Source organism: Pochonia chlamydosporia, chromosome 3, assembly GCF_001653235.2.
Source record: "Pochonia chlamydosporia 170 chromosome 3, whole genome shotgun sequence".
Taxonomy (NCBI): domain Eukaryota; kingdom Fungi; phylum Ascomycota; class Sordariomycetes; order Hypocreales; family Clavicipitaceae; genus Pochonia; species Pochonia chlamydosporia.
The window spans coordinates 3837434-3849327 of NC_035792.1; the positions used below are offsets into that span (position 1 = coordinate 3837434).

Consider the following 11894-nt stretch of genomic DNA (forward strand, 5'->3'; position numbering starts at 1 on the left):
AGACATGAAAAGATACCATCGTTTGGCGTTGGGGGCATATACACATCTATCACGTCACTAGCTTAGTGAGAATTGCGAATCAAATTTCAAAGTTTATTTCATTCGTCTCTTTTCTCATCTATACTGAACCAACTCCCTAGTACTCTATGCAATGACACAACCGGACAGCTCCACGACCCATCATCCTTCATCGTCGCCCCCCTCACCACAGGCACAGTCTGTTTCAGCAGCTTGTCCAGCTCCTCCTCTTCCGTAGTCCGTCTCGGCTCAATAATAACTGCGCGAAATCCATCCTTCAGCGCCCCTTGCACGAATGTAGCTCCCGTAAGGCTCAACCCCTGCGCCGACCACTCCAATCCGTCTCTGTGGATTTCCAGAAACCCATACACCATTAGTAGTGGTGGTTTTCTTAACGCTTGATTTGGCGGCGGTGGTATTCTGGATTTGGAGGCTGCGAATGTGGCTAGATAGGCGCGGAGGTGGGTGACTGTGGGTGTGAAGACGATGTTGATGTGTCGTGATATAGCTGTCTGGAAGAGTGTTGCGCGGAGAAGGGGGTGGCTGGGAGGGGGTTCTGCGTCGGTGGTGTTGGGTTGCTGTTGGTTTATGTCTTCGGTGAGGCCGTTTATGAAGTCTTCGCGTGGCCAGCCTATGATTACGGTTGTTGGGTAGGTGGTGTTTGCGATGAGGTGTTGGAGGAGTTCGGAGGGGGTTGCTGGTGGGAGGATTGTGGGCTGTAGTGTTGCCATGGTGGCGGTGGATAGGGAGTTATTGTATTAGGGGCAAGTATCATGGCAGATGGTTTGGATCTGCTTCGTAGTCGTTGTGGTTGGACATTCTGAATGTCGTGATGGGAGATGGAGGCATGGATGGGTTGGTTATGTCCGTCTTGTGATGTGCGTGGTGTACATGTTCAGATGGCATAGGTGTACTGTAGAAGATGGTGTTGATATGAGTTGAGAAGTATGTCAACTTTGTCGGATTGCTACATCTTTTTACTTTCAAAATAGTAAGCTGTAGTGTTGAAATGGAACTGAAGTTGTGAGCTTGGCCGCAGCTGCGTCACAGAGAGGGGCGGCATGTGCATAAAGTGCCAGACATATATGGGCATGTGGATGGTGGGGTGACGGGTACGTACCCCAATGCTAGTGTCGTCAGACAGCTCAACGTCAAGGGTTCGTCAACCATCACCTCACCTTCCCCCTGCCACGACCAAGGACGACACCGGGCCTCAGCAGCAGAGGCTCGCCTCAAACCGTCAAGATGGAGTCTATAGCAAGGATCTCGAGTCTTATGGAGACTGGTAAGCGTGCCTCTCATCTGGCACTCGTCCTCGCGCAGTGCTAATCAATTGCCCCGTAGCGAGAGAGCTCACCCTCGATGCGGCACAGGCTACGCGCAATGCTCGCTCGAGCTCCCGTCCACTTGACCGGAACCAGATCCGGAAGCTTCTCGATAGTAGGAATGACAGAGATGTTTTGGAGGGACTGCGACGAGTCATATCGGTGCGTATAGCATGTTTTCAGCTGGGCGTGCTCTGATGGGATGCTGACTTAATTGTTTAGATGATGTACCGGAACCAAAAGACATTGCCTTTCTTCTCCTCCGTCGTCAAGAATGTTGCGTCCCCCAACATCGAAATCAAGAAGCTAGTCTACATCTACCTCATCCACCATGCTGAGCAAGAGCCCGATCTAGCCCTGTTGTCGATCAACACGATTCAAAAGTCGCTTTCCGATCCTAGCCCACAGGTGCGAGCCTTGGCACTCAAGACAATGTCTGGTATCAGGGTACCTGTCATCAGCCAGATTGTGTCGTTGGCTATAAAGAAGGGAGTCGCCGACATGAGTCCGTATGTCCGCAAAGCCGCAGCTCTCTCTATCCCGAAATGCTACCGATTGGATCCGAGTCAGTCACCTCAACTGATTGACTACCTGACGACTCTCCTGGGGGACAGGCAGTATTACGTGGCTGGAGCTGCTGTATCTGCCTTCTTGGAGATTTGCCCAGAGAGAATCGACATGATTCATAAGCACTACAGAAGCCTTGTGAGGAAGATTGTGGATATGGATGAATGGAGCCAGCTTGCTATGCTAAGGCTCATGACCTACTATGCGAGAAGATGCTTTCCCAGAGCGACGGCGCAAACAGCATTGTCACCCCAACAACATGATACCAATGTAGACGACTTTTATGCCGACTCACCAAACGCGGGGAAGACGCAACAGGTTTCTGTCAGCGGTGACTTGCTATTGTTGCTCACCAGTATAAAGCCGTTGCTGCAGAGCCGAAACTCTGGTGTTGTTGTTGCCGTGACGAGGTGTTATGTCGACATCGGCACACCAGAATATGTGAAACTCGCCATTGGACCATTGATTGCGCTATTGCGAGGCGCACAAGATATCCAGCAACTTGCTTTGTACAACATTGTTTCAGTTTGTCTCTTGAGACCAAATGACTTTGTAAAATATGCAAGTCACTTTCTGGTTAGAGCGACGGATCCCGCACCGGTATGGGAACTCAAGCTGGAAGTGTTGACAATCATATTTCCACACAGTCCGCTTCATGTGAAGAGTCTCATCTTGAAAGAGCTGGAACACTTTTCCCAGGGTGCTAATAAGGCTCTTGTACGAGAAGCTGTCAGAGCAATCGGGCGATGTGCCCAATCGGATGTCAAGACCGCTCCGAGATGTCTCAAGCTCCTTCTTAGTCAAATCACTAGTCTCGACGGGACTTTGGCTGCAGAGTCTCTGACAGTAATTCGCCACTTGATTCAACAAGATGCTGAGGGACATGCTGGAACTGTTGTTCGTCTCGCCAAGAATCTCGACTCGGCGACTGATCCACAAGCTAGAGCTACCATTATCTGGTTAGTAGGCGAGTTTTCAGGGTTGAATGGCGAAGACAATATCGCACCGGACGTCTTGCGCATTTTGTTGAAAGACTTCTCGAGCGAGTCCGAAGCTGCCAAGAGGCAGATCTTGCTTCTAGGGGCAAAGGTTTACCTTCATCATATCAACAGAAAGAGTGAGGCTGAGAAGGAAAGAGACGCAGAGGAAGATCCAACGCAGGAATCCGATATCCACCCTATCGCCCGCCTTTGGGACTACCTGCTTCTCCTTGTTAGATATGACACTTCCTATGAGCTGCGAGATCGAGCGAGAATGTACAAGTCGCTTCTCGGTGTCCCTCAGCTGGCAACGTTGATGCTTTTAGCACCAAAGCCCGCACCACAGGCCCCCAGCCCTTCAGAATCTCGAAAGGGGTTTCTTTTAGGCTCATCAACTCTGATTTTGGCTGGTGGTGGCGGGATTCACGGGTTGAGGGGGTATGAAACGCTTCCTGACTGGGTCGAGGCGGGCAAAGAGCCTGATCCACGTCTGAGGGACAATGATGATGGCAGCATGTCCTCTTCTAGATATGGTGAGAAGAATGCCGTGGCGCCAGCAGGCGATATGTTGGATCAAGCTGCAACTTCGAGACCACCCACGAGTAAGGCAAACGGGCTAGGTGAAGGTGTAGGGACTAAGACTTTGGATGATTGGCTTGCAGAGGACAACGCAGAGGAGGAGAGTGAAGAGACTGAGGAGGAAACGGAGGAGGAAACTGACGAAGAAGAGACAGATGAAGAAGATGAAGAGGAAGAGGAAGAAGAGGAGAGTGATGATGACGGAGAGAGAGATCGTTTGGTCAAGGGATAGTGGCGTTTAGCAATGCTGATTACTCAGAAAGGTAGCATTCTTACATAGCATTAGCATGTGATGATTCGGGCATTGGTGTTTTAGCTGCCAAGTACATACTAATACACTGAAGACTTGAAGGCCAGATATTCGGAAACAATAAAGAGATCTATATGCTGTGTATAACAAGAGTACAACGCCTATTCTAATTCCATGCCAAATATTTCACAATACCAATCGCATATATTCCAGGTATGTTTTGTTCTTTCCCATACAGACTCCAGCTCCTTCAGCAATTTGCACAACTCAACGGGTTTCAACTACTAAGCTCAGTCTTTTGGCTGTTGTTTACCAAATCAGGAGACTCGGTCTTTGTCTCTGAACTCTCCGCATCAGAAACAGCCGCAGCAGCGGTGTTGTTCCTCTTGCTGTACCCATTCACCATTTGCGGGAAGAAAAGACCCGGATGGAAAATTGTAAGCAAGTAAACCGTCACAACCATGAGCGAGCTATCCAGGACAAGGAAACTCACCTCGTCCTGCATAATCTCATTGCCCCAACCACCAGCCATTTCCGCAATTCTGCCACCAAAGTCAGCTTCATCTCACACAGCCTCCCACGAATAGCGTCAAAACATACCGATAAATGCAACGAATCAACACCGCAGCATACGCGCCCGCGATCCCAAACACAAACACACGGAACTTGCCGTCCCGCCACAGCGCCAACTCCTCCCGCGAAGCTTTGTCGCTGCGCATGTGCTTCCGCGCGCGGAGGAAGTAGTCCGAACCCATGATGCCGAAGGCCCCGAGGACGAGCACCTGGAGGACGACGCCGGCGATGATGGCGCGGTTGCCGTCCTTTTGGAGCTTGGGCTTCGTGTGGCCTGCGGCGGCGGCGATTCCGCCCCCGATGGCCTGTACGATCAGGCAGGAGAGGTCGGCGGGGAGGAAGATTCGGGGGTACCACTGGGGAGGGATGCGGGAGAGGGACGGGTTGAGGTGGATGGCGACGTGTTTGAGGGTGAGGTAGATGGATACGCAGATGAATGTTGGGGCGAGGATGATGGCGCAGATTTGGAGCTCGAAGGCGGATTCGTTCCAGGGGTTGTAGTGGAGGAGGATGCGGCCGACGTATCCTTTGTGTTTGTTTTAGTTTAGTTTTCTTTGTGGTTGAGAGTCAGATGGAGAGATTTACCTGCTGTTTCTAATATCAGGCCAATGGTGATGGCGGCTGTATAAGTCCACGTTTTGCTCTTTATGCCCAGCGAGAAGGCGGCGATGAGACAGATTCCAAATGCGATGGTGAAGAAGATTCCTGATCCGAGGTTAGGATAGTATCCTAGGACGGTTCCCTTGACGGGACACAGCTCCGAGACCTCTGTGCATTGATCCAAACGGATTCGATGGCCCGTCGAGTTTGACGACATGGCTGCTGTTATCGAGATGATGTTTTCAAAGAGAAGTTTGGTGTTGTCGCAAATGATATGTCGGTAGTAAGGTGAGCAGCGTTATAAAGTATCGACGACAGTTAACCAAATCACAAGAAAGTAAATAATGTAAAAGAAAGAAAACGAATATCCAGATCCTACACAACTAATCCATTCATCGCCACGATGCTCAAAACACCAAAAGCGAAAAAGAACTTCCACACCCAGACCACAGAAAACCGTGGGGTTCAAATATAACACACAACAAGACTTGCCAAGCGCAAAATACGCGTATTAGACTAACAGACCCATGTACACTGGTCACTAGTTTGCCTGTCAAGAGGCTAAATGGCCCGGAGATGCAATCTAGTTGGTTGCGCGAGTTGACGGCATCATGCAATTAGTGGGCTTGCTGACGGGCATGGTGGGTGACTTGACACCTTTTGGGGGGGAAACTCCGCATGGCGTGCGGGATTGGATTTGATTTCCGAGTTGACTTGAAATATGGTGATGTTGGCTACATGTTTGTTAGTAGTTGTTTGCGGGATGTCTTTGAAGTAACTCACTTCAGGGCATAACAACTCATGATTACTTTGTTCTTGAGAACAGTTGTCATGACTTCACATCTAGATTTTTATGTCCGAGGAGGCAAAAGGCGAAAGGCAAAAGTGGATGAAGTCTCTCGGGACGGCGCCGACCCGGTGAACCACCCCAGTTATGCAAGTGGAGTTCATGGTCCAGCACACACTCAGCCAATTAGTTGACAATGGGCGGTTGGCATTGGTGAAATTGCTCCGGATGCCTCGGGCGAGCCTCGGGGGTGGTCTGAATTAGGTTGCGCGGGCGAATTGATTCGCCCAGGCCGACTGTGTGAGAAAATCTAGAATCTGAGGTTGTTTACTGATATGTATGTGATGTGTGACAGATGGGTAGAGGGAGTTTTGTGTGTGGAGATGGTCCTCCGCAATTATGTATAAGGAATACAAGGCTTGTTTATTAATGGAAGTCTGGTCTGAGTTTGCCTTGGCATTGAGTTTACTCATATTTCGTCATTCCCTGGCTGTGAGATCGAGTGTCAGCACAGGCCATTCCGCAACAGAATCCCCTTACACAATAGCAAACAAATAAAACTAAACGTCCTTTTCGCTGATTGCTTCGTTCATCATTCACGAGCAACAAGTCACTCCTTCCCCCCAAGATATCTATACACCACCGAAAAGTCGCGGCCCTTGCAATCGTCCTTCTTCTCAGCAGCCTGGTACACACCAAACGCCGTGTCCGCCAGCGCCATATTCGCACCCGCCTCCTTGGCAGCAACCATGGCCAGCCTCAGATCCTTCTTCATAAGGGAGATTCCAAAGCCGCCGCTGTAATCTCGCCCCGCGGGAGCAGTCTCAACGACGCCCTTGACAGGATTGTTGACCTCGCTGGGCCAGCAGCGTCCAGTGCTGACATTGATGACACCAGCTAGCTTCTTTGGATCCAGGCCCCATTTCATCCCGAGGTTCATGGCCTCAGCGGTGGCAATGTTGTTGACAGCGAGGAGGTAGTTGTTGGCGAGTTTGGCGGACAGTCCAGCGCCTTGCTCGCCGCAGTGAAGGACCTTTTTGCCCATTTGTAGCAGCGTGGGCTCGACGCGGGGAATCATCTCGACCTTGGCTCCGAGCATGAAGGTGAGGGTGCCGGCCGTGGCGCCCACGACTCCTCCTGACATGGGAGCGTCGACAAACGTGCCTTGGCCGGCGTCGGAAACGGACTTGGCGACCTCGCGAGATGTCGAGGGGTCGATTGTTGAGCAGTCGATGAATACGCGGTCCTTTTGGGGGAGCGTGCCCGTGAGGATGGACTTGTACACGCCCTGCACGTGCTGTGGTTCAGGGAGAACAGTAATGACGGTGTCCTGTAGAATACAATCTGCGTCAGCCATGTTGCGTAGTTTGGTGATGGCACATTCGTGTAACACGGTCTTCCAATTGTTCTTTCGTAGCTGCAGATTCTTTGCCGCCAATTCACCACAGGACTGGACAGTCAGTACTTACAGCCTCCTTGGAAGCAGCCCACGCGCTGGGAGCAAGCTCAACCTTTGCGCCATTAGCCGCAGCCTTCATGTCCTTTTCCAGACTCTTCATGGCCTCCGGGTTGATGTCGAAAATGGACACCTTGTCAGTAGACTTCAGCTTAGACTGCAGGTTCTTGGCCATTTGGTAGCCCTACACGACAACGTCAGTTACTTAACTCCCGTTTGCACACGATAGGTTCCAAAGCTTGTCCTCTCAGAGGCACACCATTGAGAGTTAGCCCATTCACACTTACCATCTGCCCCAGACCAACAAAAGCATAATGATCTAATCGTCTGGCGGTTGACGCAAACCCCCTCCTCTGCACAAGGCTACCCAGACGGGCAGCAACAACTCTCATACTGAACAATTTTCAAGAGGAAGCGTTTCACACAAACTTGCTCTTCAATCGTAGCCCCGACCCATAATCAGACCTGAAAAAAGGGAAAAGAAGAAAATAAAAAGATCAAAACAAGGAAATGAGGTCGGAATTAGAATGCGGCATGCGGTGGCACGGACAAGCGGGTTGCGTGCCTCAAACCGTCGAGGTACGTGGGGTCTCCGGTCGCGCCTGGCTCAATTGGTTTGGGTTGTCTTTACCGAGAAAGCCGGCCATTGCCGCTGCCAGCCATTTGCGGGAGGGATGGGCACGTTTGGGGGATCATTTTGTGGGTGAGGCGACCTTGCATGTCGATGTGTGGAGAGACATTCGGCGAGGCTGGTGCTCTCGCCTTCGGCCTAAGATATCCCTGCTCGGCCCAAGACTGAGATTGACGATGTTTATTGTTTCGGGTACCTGATGAACATCCATGCGACATGGCGATATCGGCACTGAGTGGTGTTGATGTGCCACTTCAATATTGGCATACCGTTCGGTTCACATTGGAATGGCGTATCTTTGGAGAGTGTCAGCTAAAACAATCAATCACCACACATTATCAGCAACAAATCAGCACAAACACGTAGACGTCTGAAATGTCTTGTAATCATTACAATCAACAATACTGCTACTGCCCCCATGGTCCATCTTGCTTTTCCTCTCTCTCCTTGTCACCAAAGTGCGTGAACCTCAACTTCATTCGGGGTGGCAAACAGTAACCTCCAGCCATATGAAATCCTCCAACGACCACATGCAAGAGATTCCACCATTCACATCCTGTCTCGCATCTCACCTCTCCCATTTGACTCCCCTGCATCTCTCTCCTCCTCTATCGCTTTATCGCAGGCATAAGCCACTCAACACCTCCCAAACCAAATACAACGAAAGCGAAAAAGTGACGTCATGTCAGGGGGAATATCAATCTCTTTAATCAACCAAATGAACGAAGGGGGGTAATATAAAAGAAAAAGAGAGAACAAAGAGAAAGAATTATAAAACAACACTCCTATCAACCTGAAATCCCGAGCTCATCTAGGACCAGCATCTAACAAGAAGAATGGCGAAATCTGGGACTTGGCAAATCCCTATGTCCAAGGCCAAAAACTGGGTAGAAGCTCGAGATGCGCGGGGGTATCCTCGTGGCCTTCTCTCTCTCATACGTGAAATGGTTCTTTTTTGTATCCTCCACGAAAGGGTAAAAAAAAAATTAAACAAAAACAACTACACAAATTGCGCCGTCCCAGTCCCCCCTTTGTGCTTCTTTGGCGAAGTCGCTCTCCAACGTTGGAGTCGTGTGGCCCCCCTTACAAGAAGTTAACCAGCCATGGGACAAGTGCACTGTCATCAATTGTTAGCAATACATCCATAGATACTAGGTATTGGACCGACGTCACTGAAACACGCGGCGTAATGTGGTTTTGGCGTACCCAACTGCAACTGTGGCACCAATGCCGAACAGGGCTCTGTTCTTGACTCTGTCTTTCCGTAGTTCTGCCTCTGTTTTGACCTTCTTTGCTCGTGGTTGTTCCCCCTTGGTTCCCTCCGCATTCTCCGCCTTCTCCGCCTTCTTCTCGTCATCCTTCTCCGATGCGGAGATGTCTGCGGCTTTGCGTTTGCTCTTTTTGGCTGTTGTAGTGCTATCTTTGCCTTTCTTATCGTCGGACTTTTTCTGCTGCTCGGCGTGTTTTTCATCTGCTTCTCTGCCCTTCTGCGCCATGTCCTTGGCTGCTTCCATCATTTCGCGGACCTCCTCAGCAGTGGGTGGTTGGCCGGCGGTTGGCAGAGGAACGTCAACTTCTGTAACTGTATGCTTGGTCTCATGGCCAGCTGAGTCCTTTGTGACCTCATCCACGCGAATCTTCATCGTAGCATCCTCGGCTCTGGGTTCCAGTACAACCGCAGGTTCGAATTCAGTGGTTTTCAGGACAAACTCGTCCTTCTTAGAATGACCATTAACTTCCGCCGCTGTGGGTTCCGTCGAGCTAGCTTTTGATTGGGTTTTACGCTTGCGAGGAGAGGCAGGAGTACGCCTAGTTCCTTTCGTAGGACTGACAGACCGGCGACTGCGCGAGTTCTTGGGGAGAGCCGAGGCTGACGGAGGAGCAAGTTTTGCAGATGCCTTCACCAAATCAAATTTGGGGGGTGCCGAAATGTTCTTGGGCGGTGACTCGGGATTCGAGCTGGAAGAAACTGAAATTTTGGCCGGGTCCAGCAAAGCGCGAATCCAGATTCCAATAGAATACTCCTCCGCCAGAGACAACGCCTGCTCAGGAGGAATCCAAATGTTACCAGCCGTCTCCTCGGGACTCGTAGTCGGAAGAGACTTGACATATTTGCGCTCGGCCTCTTCATCCGAAGCCTCGGCGTAGGGAAATGTGGCCTTGAACATGCCAGTGGCAGAAACGTAGCCGTCGAAGCTTCGGCGCATAAGGAAGTAGCTCGTCGGGCTCGACTTGAAGATTCCTGACACGATACCCTTTGGCAGAGGTGCCCTGAGGTGCGCGTAATCGAAAACCCCAAGAGCGGCGGATTCGACCTCGTCACCGCCAACCATCTTAGGCGTAAGCTTTGTCTGGCCAAGCCTGCGGCGCTGAACCAGGTCAAGGTCTGTTGAGGATTCGTAAGTCAGTATTTTGGCTGCTCACTAGCAAAGCGAATGCGAGAATCGACTTACACTCAGGGATATCCTCAAGCAGCAACGGGTTGCGCCGCGTAGGAAGACTTCGCTGGGTTGTTGGCGCCATTTTCGTTGGCAGATTGAGGCGGCAGTATGACGATACAAGTCACGTCGCGACTCGACCAACAGTATGAACAACTAGCTTGGTAAATGGATGCAAAAGGCTCAAAGAATAGCCGTTATGCGCAGCGGCAGTCTGTATCAATCTGCAATTTGGTAGAAGAAAAATCGCGTCAGTGCTGTCGCATCGGGATGGGGGCAGGGATTTGCGCGTGTGAGTGAAAGACATCTGGGTTGATGTTGAACATACAAGTTGCGCGGATGGAAGAAGCGCGTGGGACGTTGAGGCGCAAACAAAGCGCCAATCCTACCACAAGGATGTAATGAAAGGCGATGCCTGGTGGTGACAAGCAAGAGGCAGGATAAACCTGATGGAAATAATCACCCTGCTGGCCAGGTGCAGAGGGAGAAAGCAAAAGATTCGCAGACGGGGGGTGGGAGAGACAAGTGTCTGATCTGGTGAGAGGGACGAGTCGCGCAAATTACGCCTGGCCACGGGAAACGGGAGGTCGAGGAAGTCCCCAGTCGAGACAAGTCAAGCCAAGAGTGATCCCAATTGGGACTAGCGTGGGTCTGCTACTGGGGTTGATTTGAGTCTGGTCTGGTGCAAGTGGGCGGAGACATTGAAATGTTGATGAATGAGGAACACTTGAGTGGGAGAGGGCACTAGGAAGGACATGGAGTGAGCGGCAGGGCACATGGAGGGCAGTGGCCGCTGGGTTGGGCTAGGCGGGAGCGGAAGCGCCAGGTGGCTGCTCCGTACGTGTATTGGGGGCGCTGGGAGACCAGGGAGCAGTGAAAGCAGTCAAGTCTGGCCTGGCGCCTGGCTGAGATTGCACCTCGACCTGCAACAGACAGCAACTGGGAAGTTGCAACCAATCAACTGGGTACATAACGGGTACTCTGCACTCCATACATTTTCAGCTTTTTTCAAATGTATCAGCGATGCACCTGCTGGAGTGCCCGGATGGTCAGGCACTAGCGCGAACCTCGTCAATTGGCTGCGCTCATTAGACAGATTGACCGGAAAGGAGCGACTCGCGCAGGCGAAACAAGAGCGATTGACGAGAAATGCTGGCAGACAGGAGAGAAAACACTTGACCACTTTACGGAGTACTGTGCTGCAGGGACTGCATTCAATGAATCCAAGGCGGCCAATTGACTTCAATGTTGAAGGGACCCAATGTAGGCCAGGGTCTGTCTGGTCCCTCAGAAACCAGCACAGGGAAAAGGAGGAGCACCAGGAGACCCCGAAAAGACTCGACGCTGCACCCCAGCCAATTTTGGTTTTAGCCAGAAGCAACATTGACAGGAAGCAGACTTGGCCAGACCAGACACGACCACACCCACGACCATGGCGCCATAAACATGGTGCGGACATGGACAACGTGTAGGCCATGGATGCCCAATTCCGCTTCCTTCGTGCGATTCCCTCCACGCTCTGGACAAGGTAGACCAATTGTTTGGTTTATGGCCTTGTGCGCCTGCATTCACATTTTCTTACGCAACCCACGAGCACGGGCCAGACCACGGGGTCAACAGACGAGAGCCTTGCTGCACGATTGAGAGCTTCCGAACTTCCCCAGCGACCACATGCAGAGACTTCAAGTGT

The 11894-nt window shown here is 51.3% G+C and overlaps 5 protein-coding genes across 5 annotated transcripts; 1 reads left to right on the plus strand and 4 right to left on the minus strand.

Moving 5' to 3' along the window:
* Window positions 1–98: 98 nt before the first annotated feature.
* Window positions 99–749, minus strand: VFPPC_05002 (hypothetical protein; the record flags this gene model as incomplete). The annotated part of the gene is made up of 1 exon (XM_018284257.1): window positions 99–749. The coding sequence occupies one exon, from the start codon at window positions 747–749 to the stop codon at window positions 99–101; it is 651 nt and encodes a 216-aa protein (XP_018145668.1).
* Window positions 750–1263: 514 nt separating this feature from the next.
* VFPPC_05003 (AP-3 adaptor complex subunit beta) lies at window positions 1264–3701 on the plus strand (the record flags this gene model as incomplete). Its single annotated transcript, XM_018284258.1, has 3 exons — window positions 1264–1303; window positions 1363–1505; window positions 1566–3701. 3 exons carry the CDS (start codon window positions 1264–1266, stop codon window positions 3699–3701), a joined length of 2319 nt encoding a protein of 772 aa, XP_018145669.1.
* A 295-nt stretch (window positions 3702–3996) lies between these two features.
* On the minus strand, window positions 3997–5109 carry VFPPC_05004 (RTA1 domain-containing protein; the record flags this gene model as incomplete). The annotated part of the gene is made up of 3 exons (XM_018284259.1): window positions 3997–4261; window positions 4320–4818; window positions 4878–5109. 3 exons carry the CDS (start codon window positions 5107–5109, stop codon window positions 3997–3999), a joined length of 996 nt encoding a protein of 331 aa, XP_018145670.1.
* Window positions 5110–6289: 1180 nt separating this feature from the next.
* VFPPC_05005 (3-hydroxyisobutyrate dehydrogenase G6G8.5) lies at window positions 6290–7527 on the minus strand (the record flags this gene model as incomplete). The annotated part of the gene is made up of 3 exons (XM_022428429.1): window positions 6290–7009; window positions 7149–7319; window positions 7423–7527. The coding sequence occupies 3 exons, from the start codon at window positions 7525–7527 to the stop codon at window positions 6290–6292; spliced, it is 996 nt and encodes a 331-aa protein (XP_022284507.1).
* A 1322-nt stretch (window positions 7528–8849) lies between these two features.
* Window positions 8850–10289, minus strand: VFPPC_05006 (transcription factor G6G8.4; the record flags this gene model as incomplete). Its single annotated transcript, XM_018284261.1, has 3 exons — window positions 8850–8883; window positions 8973–10152; window positions 10220–10289. The coding sequence occupies 3 exons, from the start codon at window positions 10287–10289 to the stop codon at window positions 8850–8852; spliced, it is 1284 nt and encodes a 427-aa protein (XP_018145672.1).
* Between the last annotated feature and the right edge of the window lie 1605 nt (window positions 10290–11894).